Source organism: Nylanderia fulva, unplaced genomic scaffold (assembly GCF_048542155.1).
Source record: "Nylanderia fulva isolate GAGA-0341 unplaced genomic scaffold, ASM4854215v1 Scaffold12, whole genome shotgun sequence".
NCBI lineage: Eukaryota > Metazoa > Arthropoda > Insecta > Hymenoptera > Formicidae > Nylanderia > Nylanderia fulva.
The window spans coordinates 1,577,688-1,602,073 of NW_028189409.1; the positions used below are offsets into that span (position 1 = coordinate 1,577,688).

General features: G+C 32.4%; 3 protein-coding genes across 4 annotated transcripts; all 3 read right to left on the minus strand.

Annotated features, from left to right (window-relative positions):
• Positions 1 to 12,520: 12,520 nt before the first annotated feature.
• On the minus strand, positions 12,521 to 14,262 carry Eth (ecdysis triggering hormone). Its single transcript, XM_029309972.2, has 5 exons — positions 13,991 to 14,262; positions 13,463 to 13,647; positions 13,288 to 13,345; positions 13,120 to 13,213; positions 12,521 to 12,884 (listed from the first exon to the last, which is right to left on the minus strand). The coding sequence occupies exons 1-5, from the start codon at positions 14,040 to 14,042 to the stop codon at positions 12,815 to 12,817; spliced, it is 459 nt and encodes a 152-aa protein (XP_029165805.1). The 5' UTR covers positions 14,043 to 14,262; the 3' UTR covers positions 12,521 to 12,814.
• Positions 14,263 to 15,778: 1,516 nt separating this feature from the next.
• Positions 15,779 to 18,379, minus strand: SIFa (neuropeptide SIFamide). Of its 2 annotated transcripts, XM_085490220.1 has the most exons (4): positions 18,189 to 18,266; positions 17,859 to 17,991; positions 17,568 to 17,721; positions 15,779 to 16,863 (listed from the first exon to the last, which is right to left on the minus strand). In XM_085490220.1, exons 3-4 carry the CDS (start codon positions 17,695 to 17,697, stop codon positions 16,772 to 16,774), a joined length of 222 nt encoding a protein of 73 aa, XP_085346346.1. In that variant the 5' UTR covers positions 17,698 to 17,721; positions 17,859 to 17,991; positions 18,189 to 18,266; the 3' UTR covers positions 15,779 to 16,771. The 2 variants fall into 2 exon arrangements, with proteins under 2 accessions (XP_085346346.1, XP_085346345.1); XM_085490219.1 differs by lacking the exons at positions 17,859 to 17,991; positions 18,189 to 18,266 and adding an exon at positions 18,306 to 18,379.
• An 856-nt stretch (positions 18,380 to 19,235) lies between these two features.
• LOC114936669 (uncharacterized) lies at positions 19,236 to 23,705 on the minus strand. Its single transcript, XM_029309934.2, has 2 exons — positions 23,528 to 23,705; positions 19,236 to 22,848 (listed from the first exon to the last, which is right to left on the minus strand). Exon 2 carries the CDS (start codon positions 22,846 to 22,848, stop codon positions 21,817 to 21,819), a length of 1,032 nt encoding a protein of 343 aa, XP_029165767.1. The 5' UTR covers positions 23,528 to 23,705; the 3' UTR covers positions 19,236 to 21,816.
• Between the last annotated feature and the right edge of the window lie 681 nt (positions 23,706 to 24,386).

Below are 24,386 nucleotides of genomic sequence, written 5' to 3' on the forward strand. Positions count from 1 at the left end.
CGAAGGAGCAGCAGATAGAAAGATTAAAGGCGATGATCTGAAAAGAATCGTCGAAGGATGCAACTGTCGGTCAGTAATTTATGATCTCTTTTATTTATTATTTACAATTTGAAAAATATCAACTTACTTTTTTATCGCTGCAACAATAAATTACTTTACTTTGTCCAATAAAATGTATAATCATAATATTAATAATTATATATAATTATAATTTTAATAATTATATGTAATTATAATTATATTAATTATTATATTTGTAATTATAATTATTAATTCAGCTATAGTAACTAATTTTTTTCGTGCTGAAACTGTTATTATTTTTTTATTATATACAAAATATTTTAAAATATATATTCCCTGTATCTATTTATATATGTATACATATCTATATATATCTATATAATACTTTATGCCCGCGCGTGTCTGCCCAAATTAATTGCTCTTGAAATATTCTTGCACATAAGTGCAAGCAATCATATCTATAGTTGTCGACTATAACTATAATAATAAAACAGTATCATATATACAGCAAATAATGCAAGGCAAGTGTCTTAACAAGCAAGTTAACTAATTTCCGAGATAGGATCGCGGGTGCGACGTAATGATCCCGAATAGGTTTAGCACCCAATAAAAATGTGTAAATATTTGATACAAAAAACATGTCTCCCTTCGGGGCCTAGGCCACCTTTGACGTAGCCTGTGAGCCACCATCTCGCGCGGGTCAACCGGTCCTCCGATTCTTCGCGGCGGTCGACCTTTGTAGTCCGACCAAAACCTCGTTTGTGAAACAAGCCGGCTTACAGGTAACGCGAGACAAAGACCCCGTGTAGCTTGGTGAAGGGTATTTAGGGATTCGGTTATAATTGCTTTCGAGGTTTTTTGGAGCGGTGATATCCTCCGGGATCGCTCTCGATGCCGCTGTCCACGCGGCTTCGTTACGCTCGTTCGGCAAAGATGAATCACTGTTATATGAAAGATACCAGAGAAGTATCAGGTAGGACACGTGTAGAAAGATGTTCGCAAAAATCGTAGGTTTTAATGCTATTTTAATCCTAGTCTAGCAGAAGATACTGAAACACTGGAAAAAATTGTTAACTTGACTGAACCTTTTAAGTAAATTTTGTAAGATTTAATATGTTATATTAAATTTAAATATTTTTATATGTATATTCAATCAATTAACAAAATATTATTTAGTTGAAAGATTTAGTCAAGTTAATAATTTCTTTTCAATGTACATTATTGTATAATTAAATCATTTTTAGTGCCATAATATTTTAATTTTTTATGGCAAGCTATTAATATAGTTGTGAGAAAAATTAATTTTGATATTATATCGCTTTTTAAACTTTTCAAGATTAAAATTTTTCAGTCATGATTTTTTACTCTCGAAGTAATAACGGATTCTCTTAGTTTTCAAAGTCTTGTCTTACCTTTCTTTATGAGAGAACCCTTTTTCCTCTTTCGAGCGCCAGGCGCCAACGTTTCACGCCTTCTCATCGGTTGGCCTTTTTTTCGTTCCTTAAACTATAGTTTTGATGGTCTAGTCTCTGTAATTCTGGATGTTGTAAAGCTTCTTATGTTGTAAATAATTATTGTAAAAAATAGATGTTAATTAAACGATTCTAAACAATCATATTTTTACAAAAGGTTAGTAAATTAAAATAAAGCTAAATATATATATGCAAATATTTCACACACTTAATTCAGCTTTAATTACAAATCTTAAACATCTATATTTTTATCTTCTTGTTTATATATATATATATTAAAATAAATATTTTATAAAATAGCACATGTTTATGGTAGTATGACTTTAACATATATGTATATATATATATATATATGAAGCTTTGAGTTAAAATATATTGAATACTATATCAATTAAAATATCGCGCTGAAATAAATTATGTATCTTCTTCGCATTGCTGTACTGTCTTCGCTCGTGTCGTCTTTTTCTTTCTAACTTGGTACTTATACAAGTCGAGATTCTCTGTCTCTCTTTTCTCCCTACCTTCTCACCTATCCACTTCGGTGCAAGTCATTCCAGAGTAATTTATAACCCAAAAGGATCGGCTATATATATATAAACGAACCGACTAACTTAACTAAACGCCGTGCTAATTTCATTTAACGCCCGTGCCTATATCTTGTATACTCACACTAGGGGGTTGTTTATCGAGTGGTACTCATCTAAGTTCGGCTATTCCTTTTCACCGACTTTTCACCGATTATCACCTCTTTTTGATATCTCTTTATGAATGTCAATGTTATATATTGCTGTCTTGTTTTAGAAAATCATGAATATATTTAAGAATAATTTTTTTAAATACTTAAATATTATTTTTTAAATTGAATACTTACTCGCGTATTTTTTACGATATATATATTTGGAAAATATTACAAAAAGTTTTAATATCTAAAAAAAAAAAGGAAAATAAATTTAATTTAATTTTGTGTCAGATACAATAGGTCTCATAGCAATTTCTTATCGCGAACATTTGCTTATCTATTGTTAGTAAAATCTTTTATAGCGCACAATTAGATTTCTTCCTTTAATATTCATTTGAATAAAAAAACACGGTTGGTTGGCGTGAAGAAAATATTCTGGACGTCTACAATCTCTTCATTCCTTTTTGGGCGGTTCTCTCGCAAAGACTTAGTGCTACTTCTCACGAGAAACGAGAGGAAAAAAGGCGCAGCCGATAGTTTCTTTCGCCATAGCAATGAAAAGCCGATTCGATGGCCTCATTAATGTCCAGTTTTATCGACTTGGGTTCGATATAAATTCTATGAATGACGTTCTTCCTTTTTTTAAAGAGACATCATAGAAACGTGCGATCTGACACTTTGAAGAGCTTCGGAGGAAATTACGACATGACCTTCCAAAGATTCAGTGATATTAAGAAATTAGTTCTGCTACTGTTCCATTCTCCTAAAAATTTATGAATCAATTAATGGGCCGATTACTTTAACGATAATGACTCGTATTTAGAAAACACGGATATTTAAGCATTTTATGATTTCCTCCTAAACAGGAACGATTTATATATTAATATAGAGATGTTGAGGAAAAAAATGTCTTATAATTTTATTTTTATAATTCTGGAAAGGAACAAAATGTATTTACTTTATATTTAAAAAATAAAATTACTATTAAATAAATATAGAATTGGAAAAAATAAGCTTTCTGAGAGCAACACGGTTCTCAGCAGTGGGATTTTTAATAAATCTGGAAAGAGAGAAAGACGAACGTTTTCACTGACAATCTGAAATTAATGGCATAAATCGACAGTAAACTCTAAGAGGATCCCAACGCTAAATTGCCACTCCCTCTTCGAAATAATTACTCTCGAGAAAAGGGACCGACTTTCGAAGATTCTTCCTTTTTTTTCCCTCTCGAAGGAAACGTCATCTTCGGAGCCATTTCCTGTCGACGACTAATGTGCCGAGTCAGGCACTGCGTTGCTTTCTTCCATTCATGTTTTTCACGGAACCATTAATTGCCCGCACTCGATAATATCTGTACGATAGCGTCCTCTCCGCCGTCATTTTCAAGGCCGTCTTCAGATTTAAAAAGCTTCGAAGAAAGAGCAAGAAAATTATGGGAACAGAAAAATTGTGAAGCTGAATAATGTCAGAGCCAATGATCAATTTATGATATATAAATATTTTATTTTCATCAATAGACACATTTTGTGTGTAGAACATTAATATATTCTCATATTCTAAATATTCATTTTCTCATTTTATAACAAATTATTTTATAATTTGTTATAAAATAATTTGTTATATACAAAATTAAAATTTGTAAATAAAATTCAGATTTTGGAACTAATAACATTTAATATTGAACTACAATACTTACGAAGAGAAAGGGGAGTAAGAAACTTATTTCAATATAATAGCAAAAGGCGGCAACTACGGACAATAAGAGAACAAGATCGACAGTAGCAAGAGTATCTTTCGATTCTGCAACTGAGGAGGCTCCATCTCAGCGAGAAGATAAAAGACGGCGATTGCTTCTTTTTCTTTTTCTCGTCGGATTTCAGCCCCTCTCTCTCTCTTCCAACGGGACGTCGTGCATCTCCGCCGTCATTACACGGCATGACAAGGCGCCTCTGTTCCCGCTCTTCAACATCTCGCCACTTTTTCTGCTCCCTATTCTTGCGCCATGTCTTCTTCTTCTTCTTCACACGCTCCTGAACGCGTTACGCCGATGAGAAGACAACAGTTGAGATGCATAATGATCGTCGCTGGATGACACCTTGTATACGAAACGGCGACCTTTCAACCTTCTTTACGCGTTTCCATTGAATCGCCAAGAATCAAGAGAATTCCAACATGCTCGATCAATTATACAATACATCTTTATAATCTTCAAAGAGTCGATATCTCTTCCCAAACAACACCAAAATTGTGCATAAGACACCTTTAAGAAGTTTTTAAGATGTCTTTTTGGATATCACATAATAAGATTTCTTAAAGATGTCTTATGCGCCAATTTTGGACATGATGTTATCTGGATTCTTAATGTACTCGATAACGAGATGATCGAATTATCAAGGAAATTACAAAATTCTCTTTATATGTCTCTTCCCAAACAACATCAACATTGCTGCATAAGTCATCTTTAAGATGTCTTTTGGATATCATATCATAAGATTTCTTAAAGATGTCTTAAAGACTTCTTATAAAGATGTCTTATGCGCCAATTGTGGACATGATGCTATCTAGGTTCTTAATGTACTCGATAACGAGATGATCGAATTATCAAGGAAATTACAAAATTCTCTTTATATGTCTCTTCCCAAACAACACCAACATTGGTGCATAAGTCATCTTTAAGATGTCTTTTGGATATCATATTATAAGATTTCTTAAAGATGTCTTAAGACTTCTTATAAAGATGTCTTATGCGCCAATTGTGGACATGATGTTATCTAGGTTCTTAATGTACTCAATAACGAGATGATCAAATTATCAAGGAAATTACAAAATTCTCTTTATATGTCTCTTCCCAAACAACACCAACATTGGTGCATAAGTCATCTTTAAGATGTCTTTTGGATATCATATCATAAGATTTCTTAAAGATGTCTTCTTATAAAGATGTCTTATACGCCAATTGTGGACATGATGTTATCTGGGTTCTTAATGTACGAGATGATCGAATTATAAAGGAAATTACAAAATTCCCTTATTCAAACCCAGATACAGATGATTACGAGCGGATGAACCTGCAACGCGATTGGGATCAGTCCGACTTTCACATAAGTCTTTCACATAAGCCGAAGGGAAGTCGGTTCCCGCACGCTTACAAGGTCCACACTTGTGCACTCGCCTAATTGATCCGCGGCTACCCGCCTGTTCTACCTGCGTGGATGAGAGGGCGGCACAGCGGACAAAACGGATACACGCAGGAGTGGAAGCCCCGAATCTACGGCCGGAGCCAAGTACCAGGAACTGGATCCTGGCCGGTTGGTCGGCAACACATACCTAACCGCGTATAACGATTACGTGCTTTCGAAGAGGCGCCAGTTCCTCTCCCGGTCGACCCCTTCCGTCTTTCTCGCCTATTTTTCTTGATTCCGGCGTTTCGTCGGAAATGAAGTCGCTCTCATTCAGAAAAGTTGGCTTTTTCAACTATGTGTTACATAATAATGGACATAGATTGTAATATATCTTTCCATCTTTTCTATATTTGTACATATTAAAACAGAAAACAGAACAGTTTTACTTTATATATTTTTACCCAAACAGCACACATCCCGAAGTTCAGAGGACATCCTGAGGATGTTCAAATGTCCTCTGGATATTCTCTGAATATCTTTTGGATATGTTGCGCTATTAGGGTACCCTTATTAAATTAAATTAAATTAACCAACCTAGCATACATTCGAATCTTAATGTACGCAACAAATAATTACTAAAAGTACTGCGATCAGAGGCTACTGCAAGCGAAACGTTTCCGCCGCGGTTTCTGCGCGTGGCAGAGCTGCTTCTTTGTTCCTCCAACGGCATCCGGACGGGATGCGAGATGTAAGAAACGGGAAGGAAATAGAGAATAAGGGAAAATTGAGAAATAGAAAAAGAGGGACCGCGAGAGACGGGGTCGGCAAACGCCAACATGTTGGACGTAATGGGTCGCTCCGATCGGACCCTCTCTCTCTCTCTCTCTTTGAAGCTCTACGGATCGAGGAGAGCGAATCCGTTGCATGCCACAAATTGGCTCAAATATTTACGCAATTGGCATGATAACCGCATTACGTGATTATGTACGGTTGTTGCGCGCGATCCCGATGCTCACCCTCTTGTACCATCATCAGCACCCTCCGCCTCCTCTCTTCGTTCCTCCGTATCTTCCGCAGCCCACCTCCACCTCCCGTATAAACGGCAAATCAGGGTTATTAAACGACCGCTCGCGGGACACATGCATTGTTCGCGCTGGCCATGCAACTTCCGCCTCGAAGACCTTCCTGCTAGTGTGCGACCTCTCGCTCCGCGCTGTTTTTCCGACCGCGCTTCTCCGCGAGCTCCATTTTTTTTGCATCGCAGTCGGTCGTGTGATCATTCATTTTATTTAATTACGTTTGCACTGTAGTCGGAGTAAAATGAAATTTCGAATTTAAAATCAACGAAATCTGCGTCCCAAACATTGAAGATCGATGACATCTCTGCGTGTCAATTTTCTCCTGAAATAATTATTTATTCATAAAAATGTATTTATCGCTTCTTACAAATTACATTGATATATAATTGCAGATATAATTATCCAGTGAATTAATTTTGTTAAATAACTGAACTCCTCATTTTAAGAGAAGCACATTTTATTATTCTTTACACAGGACGATAAATTATTTTCGTAAATACAATTATGTGATAGATCAGTAGAATAGTTGCAACGTTCACTCGCCTATAAAGATCGCGTTGTCGAGGTAAAATAAAATTTCGAATTTAAAATCAGCGAAATCTGCGTCCCAAACATTGAAGATCGATGACATCTCTGCGTGTCAGTTTTTCTCCTGAAATAATTATTTATTCATAAAAATGTATTTATCGCTTCTTACAAATTACATTGATATATAATTGCAGATATAATTATCCAGTGAATTAATTTTGTTAAATAACTGAACTCCTCATTTTAAGAGAAGCACATTTTATTATTCTTTACACAGGACGATAAATTATTTTCGTAAATACAATTATGTGATAGATCAGTAGAATAGTTGCAACGTTCACTCGCCTATAAAGATCGCGTTGTCGAGGTAAAATGAAATTTCGAATTTAAAATCAGCGAAATCTGCCTCCCAAACATTGAAGATCGATGACATCTCTGCGTGTCAATTTTCTCCTGAAATAATTATTTATTCATAAAAATGTATTTATCGCTTCTTACAAATTATATTGATATATAATTGCAGATATAATTATCCAGTGAATTAATTTTGTTAAATAACTGAACTCCTCATTTTAAGAGAAGCACATTTTATTATTCTTTACACAGGACGATAAATTATTTTCGTAAATACAATTATGTGATAGATCAGTAGAATAGTTGCAACGTTCACTCGCCTATAAAGATCGCGTTTCTAACGTATCATTTTCATTCCCGAATGGTGCAAAACATCAAGGCCGAAACGTAATAATCGGTCATTTGAATAGATTACTAAATACGACTGAGAAAATTGCCTCTCACGCATTGTACAGACTGCTGATCTAAAGTCAACGATGACTTGCATTGCATATGAAAACTGTCACCATGTGTCACCATTTTTTATTTCATTAAAATGTGCGATTTAGTAACATTAACATCCATTTTATATTTACAATGCAACGCGTTTAGATTAAATTATAATCACAAAAATATAGACGCAAATTACGCTGACGGAAATATATGGATAAAGCTAAAACGCTCATTGTATTGAAACATAAAAAAAATTAGTCACCAGAGTTAAATTTTAGTTGTCCCTGTAATTGCGATAGTGAATATTTTTTAGCTAAAAAATATTAGCTACCATAACTAAATTTCAAATGTAATATAAGAGCAACTAAAATTTAATTACAGTGGTTAATTTTTTTCCGTGATGCTATAATACAGAATTTTCAAAAATTATACAATATATATATTTATTCAATAAATTACAATATCGATTATTAACAAAAACAAATCGTTTAAATATATTTTGTTCAAATGTATTCCAAAATGTTGTACGGTTTGAGAAATCGCAATATATATAATTGTACAAAAATGCTTTACCAATATCTCTCCTGTCATTCCTGAAGCTACGTCTTTTGGCGTCCGATGATTTCGCTTCGACGGTCGCTTCTTCGAAAATACAGTTACTCCGGGGCCGTCGATTCAACGTCGATCCGTTACATAACACTCCGTGGAAACGTTCGCTCGTGTTGTTGGCTCGACTCGGCTCGGAGAGCGCGCGTTACGTGCGGTTTCCGTAAATTGCTACGTGCAAACCCGCGGCCGCTCCGCGTCTCTCGCGCACGACGTATAATAATACGTACCTGTATGCCTCTCTGTCGTGGCGGAATCGGTATACACACAGGTATCTCCTTACCGCGAGAGATGATGCATCTCTCTCTCTCTCGCGAAATAGGAGGCATGCCGCGCCGCGGGGGAAAGGACCGCGGAAAAATCGCCGCACGCGGAAATCGCACGTGGCTCGGCGAGAAAACATCGACGTTTCGTACACGTGCGAATTATGTTGCATCGCGCGCGATTAGTCGGCGAAAAAATCGTCGAGAGGGAAAAAAGCGCGCGAGGGTGATGTTCTCTCTCTCTGTTAAAAGGTTCGTGCTCCCGCGAATGTATACAGGGTGTCCCAAAATTATCGGACACTCTGTTAATAGGAAAATTTCTCGGGTTATTCGGAAACGATTTTTCTTCAACGAAAATATCCAGGCACCAATAATTTTCGAGTTGTAAACGATTGAAAATTAAAGCTTTTTTTGTAAATAAGCCTTGTAAAAATAAATTGTTAAGAAAACTATATTGTTTAGTTAATTTTAGGTAGTTTATTTTAATAGAATTTTAATTTAAGGCTTAGTCACAAAGATATATGATTTCAAAAAATGCGATGCTGAGCAAAAAACATCTCCAAATAATCTTAGGAGTCTTCCCATTAACAGAGTGTCCGATAATTTTGGAACACCCTGTATATGTATGTATGTATATTCGGCGCGCAATTAGCTGAATTAAATAATACCCGGGATAATTATTTGGAAAGTCGCGCGCGCGACGATGTGGCGGTTTTGAGGAATATTGACGCGCACCGGGTTTAATTAGAGGGATATCTCGCGCTTCGGGAATTATATATCTATTATAAAAGCGAGGGAGAATAATTATTACAATTGAATAGTGCTTCATTGCGGCGGAAGATGTCGAGCCGAAGATGACTGTGTTTAAAAATTTAGTATTTTTATGCACGTCAATCTTTATATCATTGTTATTATCTATATAATAATCTTTACGAAAAATTAAATGTTTTTTATCAATAAAATTAAATTATAAATAAAATAATTATAATTATAAATTATAAATAAAAACAAAATTTTATGAATAAAATGTAGTTTTATGAATAGTTGATAAAACTAGCTGAGATAGGAGAGAGAAGACACTACATGATAATCTGCATCTTTCTACAACCGAGTAACTACTAGCTGTAGATAATCGAACCTATAGTTGCATCAAATCACAAAACAATTCAAGTTAAAAGCTATACTTGCCTTAAAACGTAAACAGAGCTATACGTATAGCTATATTTAGCTAAAAAAAGTGCAACTATAAGATATACTTATATCTATTGTGCATTCTTAAATAAAGCTTCTGTTTGTCCATATTTTTTTTCTCTCTTTCTGCAAATGTATTTTGCAATAATTAAAGTTATACAGAAAAGACAGATTGAGAGATGGGACAGATAAAGGGGAGAAAAATTCTGCTTCCGATGTGATCTTGTTGAGATTTAGGTCACTGTGGCAAGAGAGTGAATCGCCTTGCGGTTACCGCATAATAAATTAAAATTACCGGTTGCGGCGGTGCGAGTTAAACACAAAGCATCGCTTTAAAGGCAAGAATTATTGTAATTACAACAATTTATTGTTACGAGAAGCAACCAATAGTGCTTATACATTTGATGGATCAATGGCGCTACCTAGTGATGTCTTCTTCAAATACATACATCAAAGAGCTCCGACTGGCGACATCTTGAGCTTCAACGTTGGACATCGTCGACATATATTTTACATTATGTAAAATTAGACAAAAATATTATAAATTTTAAACAAGTAATTGTTTTACTCTCATTTACATCTTGCATGATGTTACTGTCACTTTAATGAGAAAAAAGTCGCTGAGCAAATAAAATATTCAAAAAGAGAAAAATCAATAATTAAGATTTAAATTTTTTTAAAAAATTAGAAAAACTATAAATTATAAACAAATAATTGTTTTACTCTCATTTACATTTTGCATAATGTTATTGTCACTTCAGTGAAAAAAAGTCGCTGAAGCAAATAAAAATGTCAAAAAGAGAAAAATCAATAATTAAGATTTAAATTGTTTGAAAAAATATAAATATTATGTATTTTTTATAAACTTATGACAAATAAAATATTATAAATAAAGAACACGCGTTTCAAAGAGAAAAAAGAATACTCTTCTGACATATGAAACGTGCTAAAATAAGGAATGATGGGAATTCTCTCAGAAGAGTTCTATCGATTTGGCTCGAAGCTAAAACTGTGATTTTTCTCGTGATACAAGAACCGGAAGAAAGTTTATCGACGGCAGATGCAAAGGGACATTTATCTCTCGAGATGTGGGACGACTCTTATATTCCATCATCTTCCATCGCGGTCCAGTCCACCTACGCGCAAATCGTTATGTGCTAGAAATGATCACGTGAGCAAGGAGAGATTCTACCCCTTCATTATCATAACCGCTTCTATTCCATACGGGGTTTAAGTTGGCTCTAATAAGGAGCGATCGTGACGACCGGAGGAGGCCACGCGTTTGCTTTCATGCGAAAACGCCTCGCTGTATAGATCCACTTTCCACTTTCTTATTTATCTATGCTAGTTATTGCATCCATCATCCTCCCTCTCTCGTCAGCATCTTGTATAATTTACATTAAATAATACCTCGAGAATGTACAGGTATGCCGTTCGTCAGAGAATCTTAGGAATTACACATTTATGTTTCGATCTTTGTGCTTGCTTTAGCAAAACGTCATTAACATCCTATTAATATACAATTTTTTTTTAAGATATATTATTTTTTATTAATATTTTTTATATTGCTGTTGAAAATTTTGTCAGATATCATTTACGAAAATATTCCAGTGATCCACATCTCCCATATGTCATACTTCATGAAGGAAGTGAAATAAATGACATATATTGAATTAATTGAATATTTAATAAAGACAAATATTTTTTTCTTTAATTACCTCACAGAAGCAGTAACAAACACGTGTTTGTACTATAATATAATTAAGAAATAAGTCTAATATAATTAATAAGTAAGAAATAAAAATGACAAATACTGTGAAAAACATACGGCAAGGGCTTGCATATATTTATTCGTTTATTTATATATACGCAAGGGATCTTTTTTTATCGTTCGAGCATATATTTCTTGCTTCGAAAAGCTGCGTGCGTTTGAAAAAAAAATGTCAAGATCAGGTTTCATGCAAATGTCGTTTGTTGCCGTCACAAGAAATAAGAATAGCTTTACCTTTCGAAGTGTTTAGTTCAGAGAATATCGATTGCCATCTCTCACACCAGGCTGTCCGTTCCATTTTATTACATACATTCAGCTAAATTATATCGATTATATCGATCCTCTTTTGGTTGTTGCATTTTTTTGTAATGTTATCGCAAATTGTTATTAGTCACATCTGTAATTTCAGCGAACAACTGTCACGCGAGATATCTTGCAACGAAAAAGCTATTCGTAAATATCGGTTTGATGTACTGGAAATCTTATAAAAAACAGAAATTGTAGATGCAAAACATATATGAACTAATTAAGTAAAACATAGGATGATTTAATTTATAAAATCTATTACATAAAAATCGGTAAAAAATACAAAAATTTGGTAAAAGTTTGAGAAATAATAAAAGTATTACTGAGACATGATTTTAGAAATACACATTTAATTAAGTAAAATTTAATTTTTAAAAATACTTATAAAAATTGGTCTCATTTTTTATGTTTATATCTATAAATAATGTAATAGTATAATATATAACAAATAATTGAAATAATAAAATAGTTGAAACGCTACATAAAATATGTGAAATTAATCATAATGAACAGTTTTAATAAAAACTTTGTAATATTTTAATTAAGGGTATCAGAAAGAAATAAGATGCAAATTGTGTGATTTTTGAGAAAATTTTTAGATATTATTATTATTCAGATAAATTTTAATAAGAACTATTACTATATATATAAAGTTTGAACATGAAACATATTAAGAACACTTCTGCCTTTTGAACAGCTAATTTATTCTCTACAAATTTTCAAATTTTACGTAGATATTACTATTACTACAATGCCATATCATATCGTAAAAAGAATTATGACTTAATTAAAAGGATTATTTATTTATTTAGAATTATCTTGATACACGAATTCTCTAAATATAGCAAACAAAAAAAAGAAGAATGGAAGCGAAACCACAGTTTGTATTTAAGTATTTATTCTTGATTATTTCCCATAACCACATAGTTCAGCAAAGACCACATAATGATATTAGCGTTTCCGAAGCGATGAAGAATTACTATGTCTATACTATTTTTCTTGCGTGGTCACTGCTTCAGTTCCAGTCCTTTTCTTCCTCTGCCAAACTTCGTTCTCGATACTAAATAAATTAAACATTGATGAATATTGGCATAATATTTAACATTGTCCTAAATGTGTTAAAATAATTATATAAAACTAAAAAATATTTTTTAAAATAATAATCTTAAATAAGAGAGATATATTTTGCGTAATAAACTGTAATGTTCTTCAAGGTATTGTAAATCATGGCAATTGAAAGGACATCAAACATATTTTTGTTTTGTATAATGCGGTTTCTCTATGATCGAACTTACTCATCACCCTCCCTTGAATATCCGGCTAATGTTCGCCATAATTCTTTTGGTCCTTCTATCGCGAGAGGAAAGTTTTGCCAGGACCAGTCTTCCGCTAACGATAAAAATAATCAACATCAAAAATATCGAAAGATTATATATATGGAAAAAAATATCAATTGATCTAACCTTTTGGGGGATAATCTATGCGTCTTTTATTTAAACCAGAATAAGTGTCTTGCTGATCCTACAATAAAGTGCAAAAATTAAGTATTATTAAAATATGATTATTAAGTAAAATCTTTAAGACGATATGAATAAAATTATAATTCTAATAAAGGAAAAAAGAGGCAGATATACCGACTTGAATATTTCTACCAATCCGAGGAATATGCTTTTCGGCCTTGTAAAAGAAATTTTCGAATCTTCCGCTTCTGCCGACTCGTGGCAACGTTGGTATCTTGGCAATTTTCAAGAAGAACGCCGGAACTTCATCCGCCTTGGCAACATTTTGACAGATCAACAATATGATCACTCCAAGAAGAGAAGCTAAACATATGAAAATAAAATAAATATTATAAATTTGACAATAAATATTAAATATTAAAATAATATTAAAATAAATATTATAAGTTTAACAATAAATATTAAATATCAAAATAATATTAAAATAAATATTCGAAATTTAACAATAAATATTAAATACTAAAATAATATAAAAATAAATATTAAAAGTTAATTTTGACATTTAAAAAATGAAGAGAGATCACTCTTCAGATATACCATGCGTAAAATGAATGTTGAAAATTGTATTAATGTAAAAAATGTATATTTATCACACGAACGACGAATATGAAAATTTGCGAGAAGACAAAAGCGAGAAAACATTTACCGTGAAAGAAGACACCTCCGATCCGCCGAGCGTGAGATCCTCGCGCCGTCATCCCGAGAGAATCGCGGTATCTGCAACGAATCAAAGGCAGTTCACCACATCACCTATTACGCGCCTCAGAATCGAGCGCGACGATTATTTCGGCAAGCGAGCGCGTGCCAGTCGACGTGGCATTCTCGATCACAGTCGGCGCGTAAATGACACCTGCCATAGAATTCGCGGGAAAAGGATGCGAGTCTCGCGGGCGTTCGCTGAGCACTGACATAAGACGATTTTTCGCGCGTTTGTGCGGCTTCTTCCATTACCGTGAAGAGGTGGATCGGTGTGCTCGAGGATTGTGGGCGAAGGATGCGAGAATCGATGAGAAGAAGTTTGCACACACCTCGAGAAACCCCGTTGCATTCGAATGCACGCGCTATGTTTGCCCTCATATCCGAATCTAAGCGGAACTCGCGCGAGGGAATGTTTAACTGCGCGTCGCAAGTAAAATGCATTCTATAGAACGTGGATACGTTCGTGGGACGTTAAGGAGAATGTTTGACACACTCTGAGACGTATTCGGCTATTGGGTGGAGAGTAAATATTACGCGAATAAGAATTTCCGAAATCACCAACGCGTGATCGATAACGCGCTTTCGGGATCCAGATTGTTGTGTACAAGATGTTTCAGAACTGGCGGAAAAGGTTTTAATGGAAGATTCCTGGTATCTTTCGGAGGCGATTTTTTCTCAACGAAAATGTCGAGACGCTAATAATTTTCGAATTATAAGCAGTTGAAAATAAAGGCTTTTTGGACACTAAACCTTGTAAAAATAAAATATTAACAGAATTACATTCTTTAGTTAATTTTAAGTAGAGTTTGCTCTAATAGAAATTTAATATCAGACTTAGTTATAAAGATACATAATAGCAAAAATTGGGAACATGCTAAAAATGATGGGTTTTCTCAACATTTTTACTAAGGAAAAATTGTCTCCAAATGATACCAGGAATCTGATATTAAAAACTTTTCCGACAGCTCTGAAACATTCTGTATATGAATGTAAATTTAATCTTTCTAATGTCTCTTTCTTTCGAGACAGTACGCAAAAAAAATTAAACTCTCTTGAATTTGAAAATAATCTGATTGACATACATCACTTTTTATTTTAATTACAAACTCCGAATAATAGTATTTATTAAAGGGTCTGAATAGCTTAGTTGGTAAGAGCAGTCGCCCGGAAAGTGAAAGACGCAGGTTCGATTCCCGCTTCAGCGACTTTTCGGACCTATATTTTTCTCGCTTATTTCTCCATATGTAAGTTTCGAAATTAATTTATATGTGGAACTTTGGGATCTCAAATTGAGATACAGTTCCGTTTAATTAATTTTTCGTTTCGTTTCCTTGGCTCTATTGCCCAGCTTAGAAGACAGCATACTTATATTATTTATATTGAGAGCCGATAAAAATATTTATTTCTGAAAAGTATTTATGTTCCAAAGTATTTTTCGTAAAATCACGTAGAGAGCACATATATTGAGATATGACATTTGCTCTTCTATCTCAAAATCTATAAAAAGGTATCGATTATTCTAATTTAATGTCGTAGATATAATGTTAGAAAATCAGCAGATCTTATTTACGAGAATAAAAATAATAAAAAGATAAATTATTACGTATCAAATATTGCTTACCTGAAGATAATTCGGACGTACTGAACCGAACTCGATTAAGATCCGCATATTTATACTGGATCAAAGAGTAATTAAATATTTAGTTCAGGTGCACCTTGTAAATGAACAGGTATGTTTGTAGTATTCAATAGAGCAAGTCTTTGTTTTTTTTTGTCAGCGGAAGATTTATCGTCCGCAATGGCTGATGTTTAGCATAGTACATGAAACATTACACAACTCTGCATATTTTCTATTACATTGTTAATATATAACACATGTCGATTTTTTTTAAATATAATTAATACTGCTATATGAGATAATATATTTTAAAATCATCAAAACATTACAACAATAAAATTTTTTCTTAAAATATACCACCAGTTAAGTAATTATAAATATTTTTATGTATAAATATAAAATCTATTTTTTTTACTTCAAAAGTGTTATAAATTACATATGCGCAATTAAATGAAATATATGTCAATACTTTTCCAGTCAATTTGTATGCGCCTTTTTAGACAATAACCCTTATCCAGACAGCTGAATAGTATGTGCTTTCCATACTAAATCTTTCAATCTACATTTAAAAGGGTTTCAACGAACTCTTTACGATCATATAAATTACGTAAACCAAAGAGTCTGTTAAATAAATTATTGTCTGTCTTAAATATTTGATTTTTTAGCATAGGGAATATCTTATAATAATTGAAAAATTATCGGAATATATTATTGTCTAATAAAAAAAAAATAAAATGAATATTAGCTGTCAACGCAAACATATCTAGAAACGGGAGATCAAAGGAAAAAAGATTGAAAATAATATTAATTAGCTTTTGAAATCATCATATTTTATTTATGATGCTTCTAATAAACATAGCTAAATCGTGGAATTTTAAATATTGTAAATACAATAATAAATATAATACAAAGTAAATGTAATCACAATAGTGTTTAAATATAAGTTTACAACTAGATATGGTGGGAGGCATAATGCAACTATTACTGAGAACAGTGTGACTCAAGCACACGATTATAAATGCCTTTGCAGGAACTTGATTATTAATTACATTATTTCATTGTTTGATCAGTCGGCGAAAGGGGTGAATCATCTCGGTCGGTTATTCATCCTCAGTTGGATTCTTGACGAGATAGCCAAGCTGTGCATGTTTCGCTGGCGACTTCGCAAATAGCTGACAGAGCACGACTGATAAATTCATAGTCTGAAAATATTGTGATAAACAAATGATTTATTATAAAAATGTATTAGCGCAAAGAAATTTTAAATACAATTTTTGAGCAAGAAAAAAATAGATTGTAAGAAATATTATAGAATTATAGATTTTTAATTATATGATTGTTTTGTTTTAAAATTATAAAAGACATTACTTAAATAAAAATGAAAGAACACACAAAATTTGATATATTTTAAGAAACTTTTTTATGGTGTAATATGTAATAAAAAATATCCTCAGTTGATATTCTTGTAGTCGAATGCAGACAGATGGAGTTGGCTTTACATTTTCTTACGATACATGTAAATTTGATGAAAATAAATATTTATTTTGTAAATTAGGCAAGATTTATTTATAAAAGTCGCCAGTGATATAATAAAATATAAAATAAAAACGTAGATATTTGAGAATCGCCAGACAGAATTTAAAAAAAAAGTAAGACTCTTCTCTCGACCGCACTGGCAAATATTATTTATTAAATCACAACGTTTCGACTCTTCTTTGAGTTTTTATCAAGTGATTTGTGAAAATAAAAATAAAATTATAATTTTAAAATATAAAATATTGGTAAATTAAAGGTCAAAATCAAACTGGCTATAAACAAATATTTTATTTTATAAAGTTAAATTCTTTCGAGAATATTTTACTAAAAGCAAAGTTATTAATACAATTAATATATAAATTATACTTACCAGTTACAGTGTTGGATCGTTTTCCGAATATACTACCATTGAAGGGTGGCTTTTTGTAGGCAGCATTTGCGCTGAAGGCGAAGATTACCACGATAATAGCGAGGGCGAAAGTAAGACGGATGGAAATCATGCCGATGATTTGGTTTGCTTCCAACTAATATAAAAATAAAAAAAGTTATTATTAGATAATTTATAATTCTGAAAACTTTAATAATTATTATCACACTCCGACGAGAATAAACTTCGAAAAGATTCGCATTAAAATGTCTACGTGAAAATAAAAAAGCTTACTTGCGAACGAAGAAACTTGCTTGATTCTTAGACGATTTCTGGTCACTGAATGTTACAAACAAGGCAAAAGCTACGAGCTTTTATACTCGAGAAACTTACTCGAAGACAAATGTCTCCATCAAACGCAGTCAACCTACATTATTTGCAAGTAACGTCACGAATTGGTCCAACAGTGATATTGATTTGTCGTAAAATATCAAAATTCGTAATATACGATGATGACCAGTTTGCGTGGAGAAACATTACAAAAAAGTATATTAAAAGAACTTGGAATATTTATAGAATTAATTGAAATCGTAAATATTTTTCGCAATAATTAAATTCACTTACAGGTTCACATTCTTCTACGAGAATAGGAAATACATTACAGAAATCAAGAGGAAAGAGACATCATGCAGATCGGTAGTTATTTCACAATTAAAAATAGTGTATCTATAATACTTGCACCTGAAATGAGTTGTATCCGGGAAGTAGATGGAGCTCGACTGATGCTTCGACGGCTGGCTTGGCTTTTATAAGAGAATCCTTGCTCTATAGAGATGCAGTGTGTGATATAAAAAAGACGAGAAGCTATCAGAGAGTGTAATGTAATTGAGGACCTTCCTGATTGCCTTTTACTTCAGGGAAATAGAATTCCTTGCTAAATCATGCATTGAGAATCATAACACAATTATAGACTAAGATCAATATCTGCACAATATTTTTCATTAAATAATTGACTGGAAAATATATTGTGCGTATATTATTATTAATATATTTGAATTTTGTTATTTTATTGTGAGAAAATGTAAAGCCAACAGTGGAATCATTAAGTAATTCCTTATCTAACGTAATAACATTTTGTTGATTGCATCAATTTTATCATAATTTTAAAAAGATATAAATTAGGATAGAAAAAAATATAAAGTATTTCTCTCTTTTTATTATATATTAGAACATAATTTATAGAGTATTTTTTTAATTGTTTTTAATAATAAAATTATAGAAAATTATTGTTACACAACAGGTTACAATAATTAGATATCTAAATGTTTATTTTTACTTATTTACAAATATTATCAACAAATGCTATTTTTTAAAAAATATATATCTGTTGCTGTTATATTTTCTGTGAAATGCTTACTATCAGCTGATAAAAGATATCTGCTCTTTTGACGAACGGTACGAAGGAAAATAATCAATACTTTCGAAGTATTTTAGAAAGGATTATTTCGAACGATGATAATATTGTATAAATTTATTGGATTATTATTCTTATAAAATATTTTATTTTTATTAACAAAGTAATAATATTAGAATAGTAGAATTTTCGAAATTTTTATTGCAACAAATCTTGTGTTATTATACGTATATATTATTTATATGTATGACAAAGCATCAAGTATACATTAAATTTATTTGTCTCGTGTGTACATTATTTACATTTTTATCATAAATAGTAAGTATAAATATAATTTGGAGAGCACTCTATCTAAAGTATTTCGAAAACTTTTTACATACATCTTATTTTATTTTGCCTCCAAATCTTTTAAATTATTAAAGTATTGCTCGCATATTATATCGCATAATTATACAAAGAAATTCATTTTTATATAAGTTTTGTATATTTAATAGATATTTATAAATATCGAATTTGACATTCTTCTCATATATTCTGTTTCTGATATTATTTTAATATAGATATACGCGGAAATTCAGACACCTTGTATATTTATATTAATACAATTGATATTTATGTACACATATAATTAAATAATTATATAAATATTATATAAATACGTAATTCAATAATTATCCTAATTTATAATTTATATATTACGACGAGATAAATATAAAGTTTATTATAGCCAAATTTTAATCACGCTCTCGATGATCGATTTTATATACTCATATGCGGAGATACATATAAATATATTTACTGTATAAATATATCTCCGCATATGAGTATAATGTATATATACAATAACATTATAATAGTCACATTCTCTCTAAACATTCGATACATAACTCTCGGATATTATATTAAAAAATTCATCAAATCGACGAAGAATGCGATCGCGTTTATATCGATGGATAAAATCGAAAGCACAATACGATTGAAAAAACATCGTACAGGCATACTAAAATCTACCTCTTATTGTCGTGTCACAACTTTTTCTTTCGGCACGATATAAACAAACACGTCGTCGACAAGTCGCTGTACGATCTAAACACGGTTTGATTTCTCGAGATAATAATTGTTCGATCGACGACGTATCGATGTCGATTATCATGCCGATACTTATTGCACTAAACAATGAATAATTATCTAATCCAACGAATGTTATATATTTTACAATCGCTCCCTGCTTATATATTATAATATCATCGTATAAAGCGGTAACCGCCGATTATTGTTTCGAACTACAAAATTGGAAGACGTGGATTTTGTTTCGTCGTTCGCGTATACTCGTTTCATTTAATCATTATATACTTTACTTTCTCTCTCGTATAAAAGTTATCGCGATTTTGCTTTGGGTAAAACTACGTACATAGCGCGACAATGCACGGTGCATTTCGTACGCGCACACATATAAATAGATTTTATTGCATAATACACATATCACACATTGATGTTCCGTTCACACGTCGCAAGTTCGTCGACTGGATTTATTAACATAAATGTAATTCATCTAATTTTCTTAAAAAAACTGAAATTTTATTTGCAATTCTATATATATATATATAATATACATACGTATCATAAAGTTCTGTAAAATGATGAAATTTTTGTCGCAAGATCATTCTTTATTATTATAAAAATAATTTATTAAAAGATGTTAATAAGCAAAATATAAGATATATATTCCTTTTGTCTAGAATACAATCGTAATATGTTTTAATGTGATAAAATTGTGTCATAAAAATGTGCGATAATATTTTTTCGAATGCAATTATATTATTGTCATTATTAATTGTTTATTAACATGCTATAATAGTAATGTAAACATATATAATGATATGAATAAAAAACGTATTTAATACATATCTACATATAATATCCGCTCTTTTGTTGCATTACTATATATTTCTTTAGAAAAATATACATATGTTATTTGAGAACAAACCCGCGAATTATGTGTCGGGATTGATAATGAAAATTGATTTGTATTTTCTGCATATCGATCCTACATATATAGATCGGGATAAAATATAATGCGAATCGTGTGAACTGAACCTTGTGTAGAATTCTTAAGCCTAAAGCGATTATATCCATGTTAGACGGTAAGCAAAATCTTATGTTTTGTATTATTAACTAAATATTTCGCAATTATAGCTTATGTGTTAATAACATATCGAGCGTTGTGTGGCACAATTTAGTATATTTAATTTATGTATAATGTAATTTATTTTTTATACTCTCTTATATTTCTAATAGATATTTTTATTTCAATTTTATCCAAATTAAAATTATACGCAACTGACAGTAAAAATATAAATACATATAAAAATATAATTTAATAAATATACAATTTAAAATAAAAAAGTCTAAATCGTATATATAAAAAGCAAAGCAGATATAAAAATATGTATATAAATAGCAAATTTCTTTCCTTTTTTTTTCTTTTTGACGAAAACGAAATAATCACCAATATATTTGACGCTCTGTAATTATTATTATATAATGCTATAGAATAAAACGTTGTTAACATTTAATAACAAATTAAGCAAATCCTAAAATCACACAATCATACAATTTTACTAAATAATAATTTTTTTAATTTATGAAACCTATGAAAATTATTTATAAACGAAGAATCACGAAATTAGATAGACTCAATTCAAGTAACAAAAAGAATATTATTGTACATGCTTTAAATGATCATCTCTTTCTGACGAGTCTTCCCGATTACGGCTAGAATTGGTTTTAACGTAACGAGTCATCATGAACCGATTAATCTACGCAAGCTGTGCAAATTCAACTTACTTGCTGTTTTATGTATTTGGCACACGTTTCCTTGATGTTCTTACAGTCGCATACGCCTTTATAATCGGGACGCTCACACTTAGACAAGCATAATTCGCATTCGGTTGCTTCTTCCGGCGCTGGATTTCCGTTTACGGGAAGAGGCATCTTAACCTCTTCTTTTTCCGTGGGACCTTGCGGTTTTTTCTCTTCTTCTGCCTCTACTTCTACTTCTACTTTCTTTTCTCTTTCTTGTTCCTCCTCTTCATCCTCATCGTCACGAGATGTTACGACCTCATCTATTGGTCTTGAGTCGGGTCTTGATGTCGATCGTCTTACCATTTTGTGTTTTGAATCATCCACTGATCCTGGTGATCCATCAGGTCTAAATATATCGGGTTTTCCACTAATGTGATGTTCCGATTCTTCTTGTTTTTTATCTTGTTGTTTGTTTTCTCCTCCATCTTCTTTTTTATCTTCTTTTGTCTCTATTATTTTCTCGTTAACAGGTTCGTCCTTGGGATAACAATTGCTAAATTTATTTGTCGCCAGCTTAGTATTGTTCAACAATTCTTTGTGAATATCGCATATGATCAGCTCATCGAGAGGCGAGTCAGTGACGATGCTGAGGAGGTCGTTCGACAGTTCCTTCACCAAGAAGTTCATTTTCCAATCCTCGTTGAGGCGGATCGTGTTCGGGCTCAGGGGTGTCAGAGCCTCACAGTAGCAACCCAGGTTCGCTCCGAGCGACGATCTCAGAGCGAAACAATTAACCTCCAGTTGAACCGACAACTCCACATTGCACAGTTTCAAGCAGTTGCTGGTGATAACCCACGCCTGGCTCTCATCCTTGTCGGACTGACGGCTACAGTCCACCTTCGGATATCGGGGATACAGGGATGGATCCCGCTCGCGTTCGGACTCGGTCTCCGCTCCGGGGTTGCAGATCAGGGCGCAGGCGTCCACCACGAGAGGCTGCGGCATGCTCGCGGCGCGGCCCACCAGGCACGCCAGCAGGAACACCCAGCAGAATGTAGGCGTCATCTGAAAATGATGGCTAATCAATATTCCGAAAGGGGATGTGGGACTCAGCGTGCCGAGCGCGTCGGAAGGGATCGGCGCAATGAGGAATTCCTGGAGTCCCACCGCACTCCCGCGTGTATATACTCGGGAAGAACGAGACGGGATTCTGTGTAGGCTTCGGGGTTGCACAGGCTAAAGATAGAACCGGGAGGAAGAAACTATTTCGCCTCGCGCGACGATTCTTCATATAACTCTAATAGCACGATATATCTCAAGGATAATCAGAGGATATTCATAGGATATTTATTCGAACATTCTCAGGATGTTCTGTGAATGTTACGAAATAAATTGAACTGTTGAAGTTTCATTTAATTTTAATTTTATTTTTAATGTAGATAAAAAAATATTAAATTTTAATATAATTTGTAAAAGTTTTTTAATAAATTAATCAACAATATTAAAAGGCAATAAGAGCTAATTAAATTTAATTAGCTCTTATTGCTTTTTAATTGTTGATTAAATTTTAATTTAATTCCTCAGGATGTTTCGAATATCCTCTGGATATTCTCTGAATATCTTTCGGATATGCTGTGCTGGAAAATTAGTTGTAATTTTTTTTTCGAATTTTATTTTATATATAGAACACTCGGACTTCCGCGAAGGTTATTATACTAGGGAATAATTTTAAATTTTTACTCACTTTGAAAAGAAGAGGAAGACACACTTTTCTTCGAAATATGAAGCCGCTGGTTTGCAGGAGAATTTTATAGCGATGTTGAAAAAATTCACATATGCGAGACGATTCTATCAGTCTTGATTTCACTTTGAAAATTTCGGCGAACGTGACTTTCTTCCACACTTCACATCGATGTCTCAAACGCAAGTATCCTTTCCGGCACGCAGGCTGATGGTTTTATAGCTTCGATCCTAAATAGGGCCGTCTTTAACGTCGGGAGAACCCGACGCAATTATATATTTGGCATTTTCTTTTTATTTTTACCTGTAAGGATTCATTTCTCTTGTGCATATATTCTTCAACAAGGAGAAGGGAAAGAAATTTTATTGTTTTTAATTAAAATTCAACAGTTTAGTTTATTTCTTCTACATGCTTACAATAAGTACTAAATATTAAAAAGAATTTACTAAAGATAATTATATTGAAATATATCTATACATAAAAGTTTGTTTTCTCTTCTATATTTATACAAATAATGCAATAAATAAAATTGCATAAATTGAAATTATTTGAACAAATCTGTTTCAAATTTTTTAACAGTAAATGTATATTGTTTTGTAATAAAGTGTTAATAACATTTTTAAGATAATGATTACAATAATCAATTTTGTATGAGATTAATAGATGCAAGAGAGATTTTATCAAATAATCAAAAAAGAGTTTTTCAAATAAAAAAATTGATATAAATATGTATAAAATTCATTTATAGTATTTTATTCTAGAAGAAAAATATCAGTTTCTGAGCTCGGCGCCCTCAAGTTGGCGCCTAATGCGAGATATCTTTCGTACAGTCCTAAAACCGTTGCCGATTCGACTCAACAAA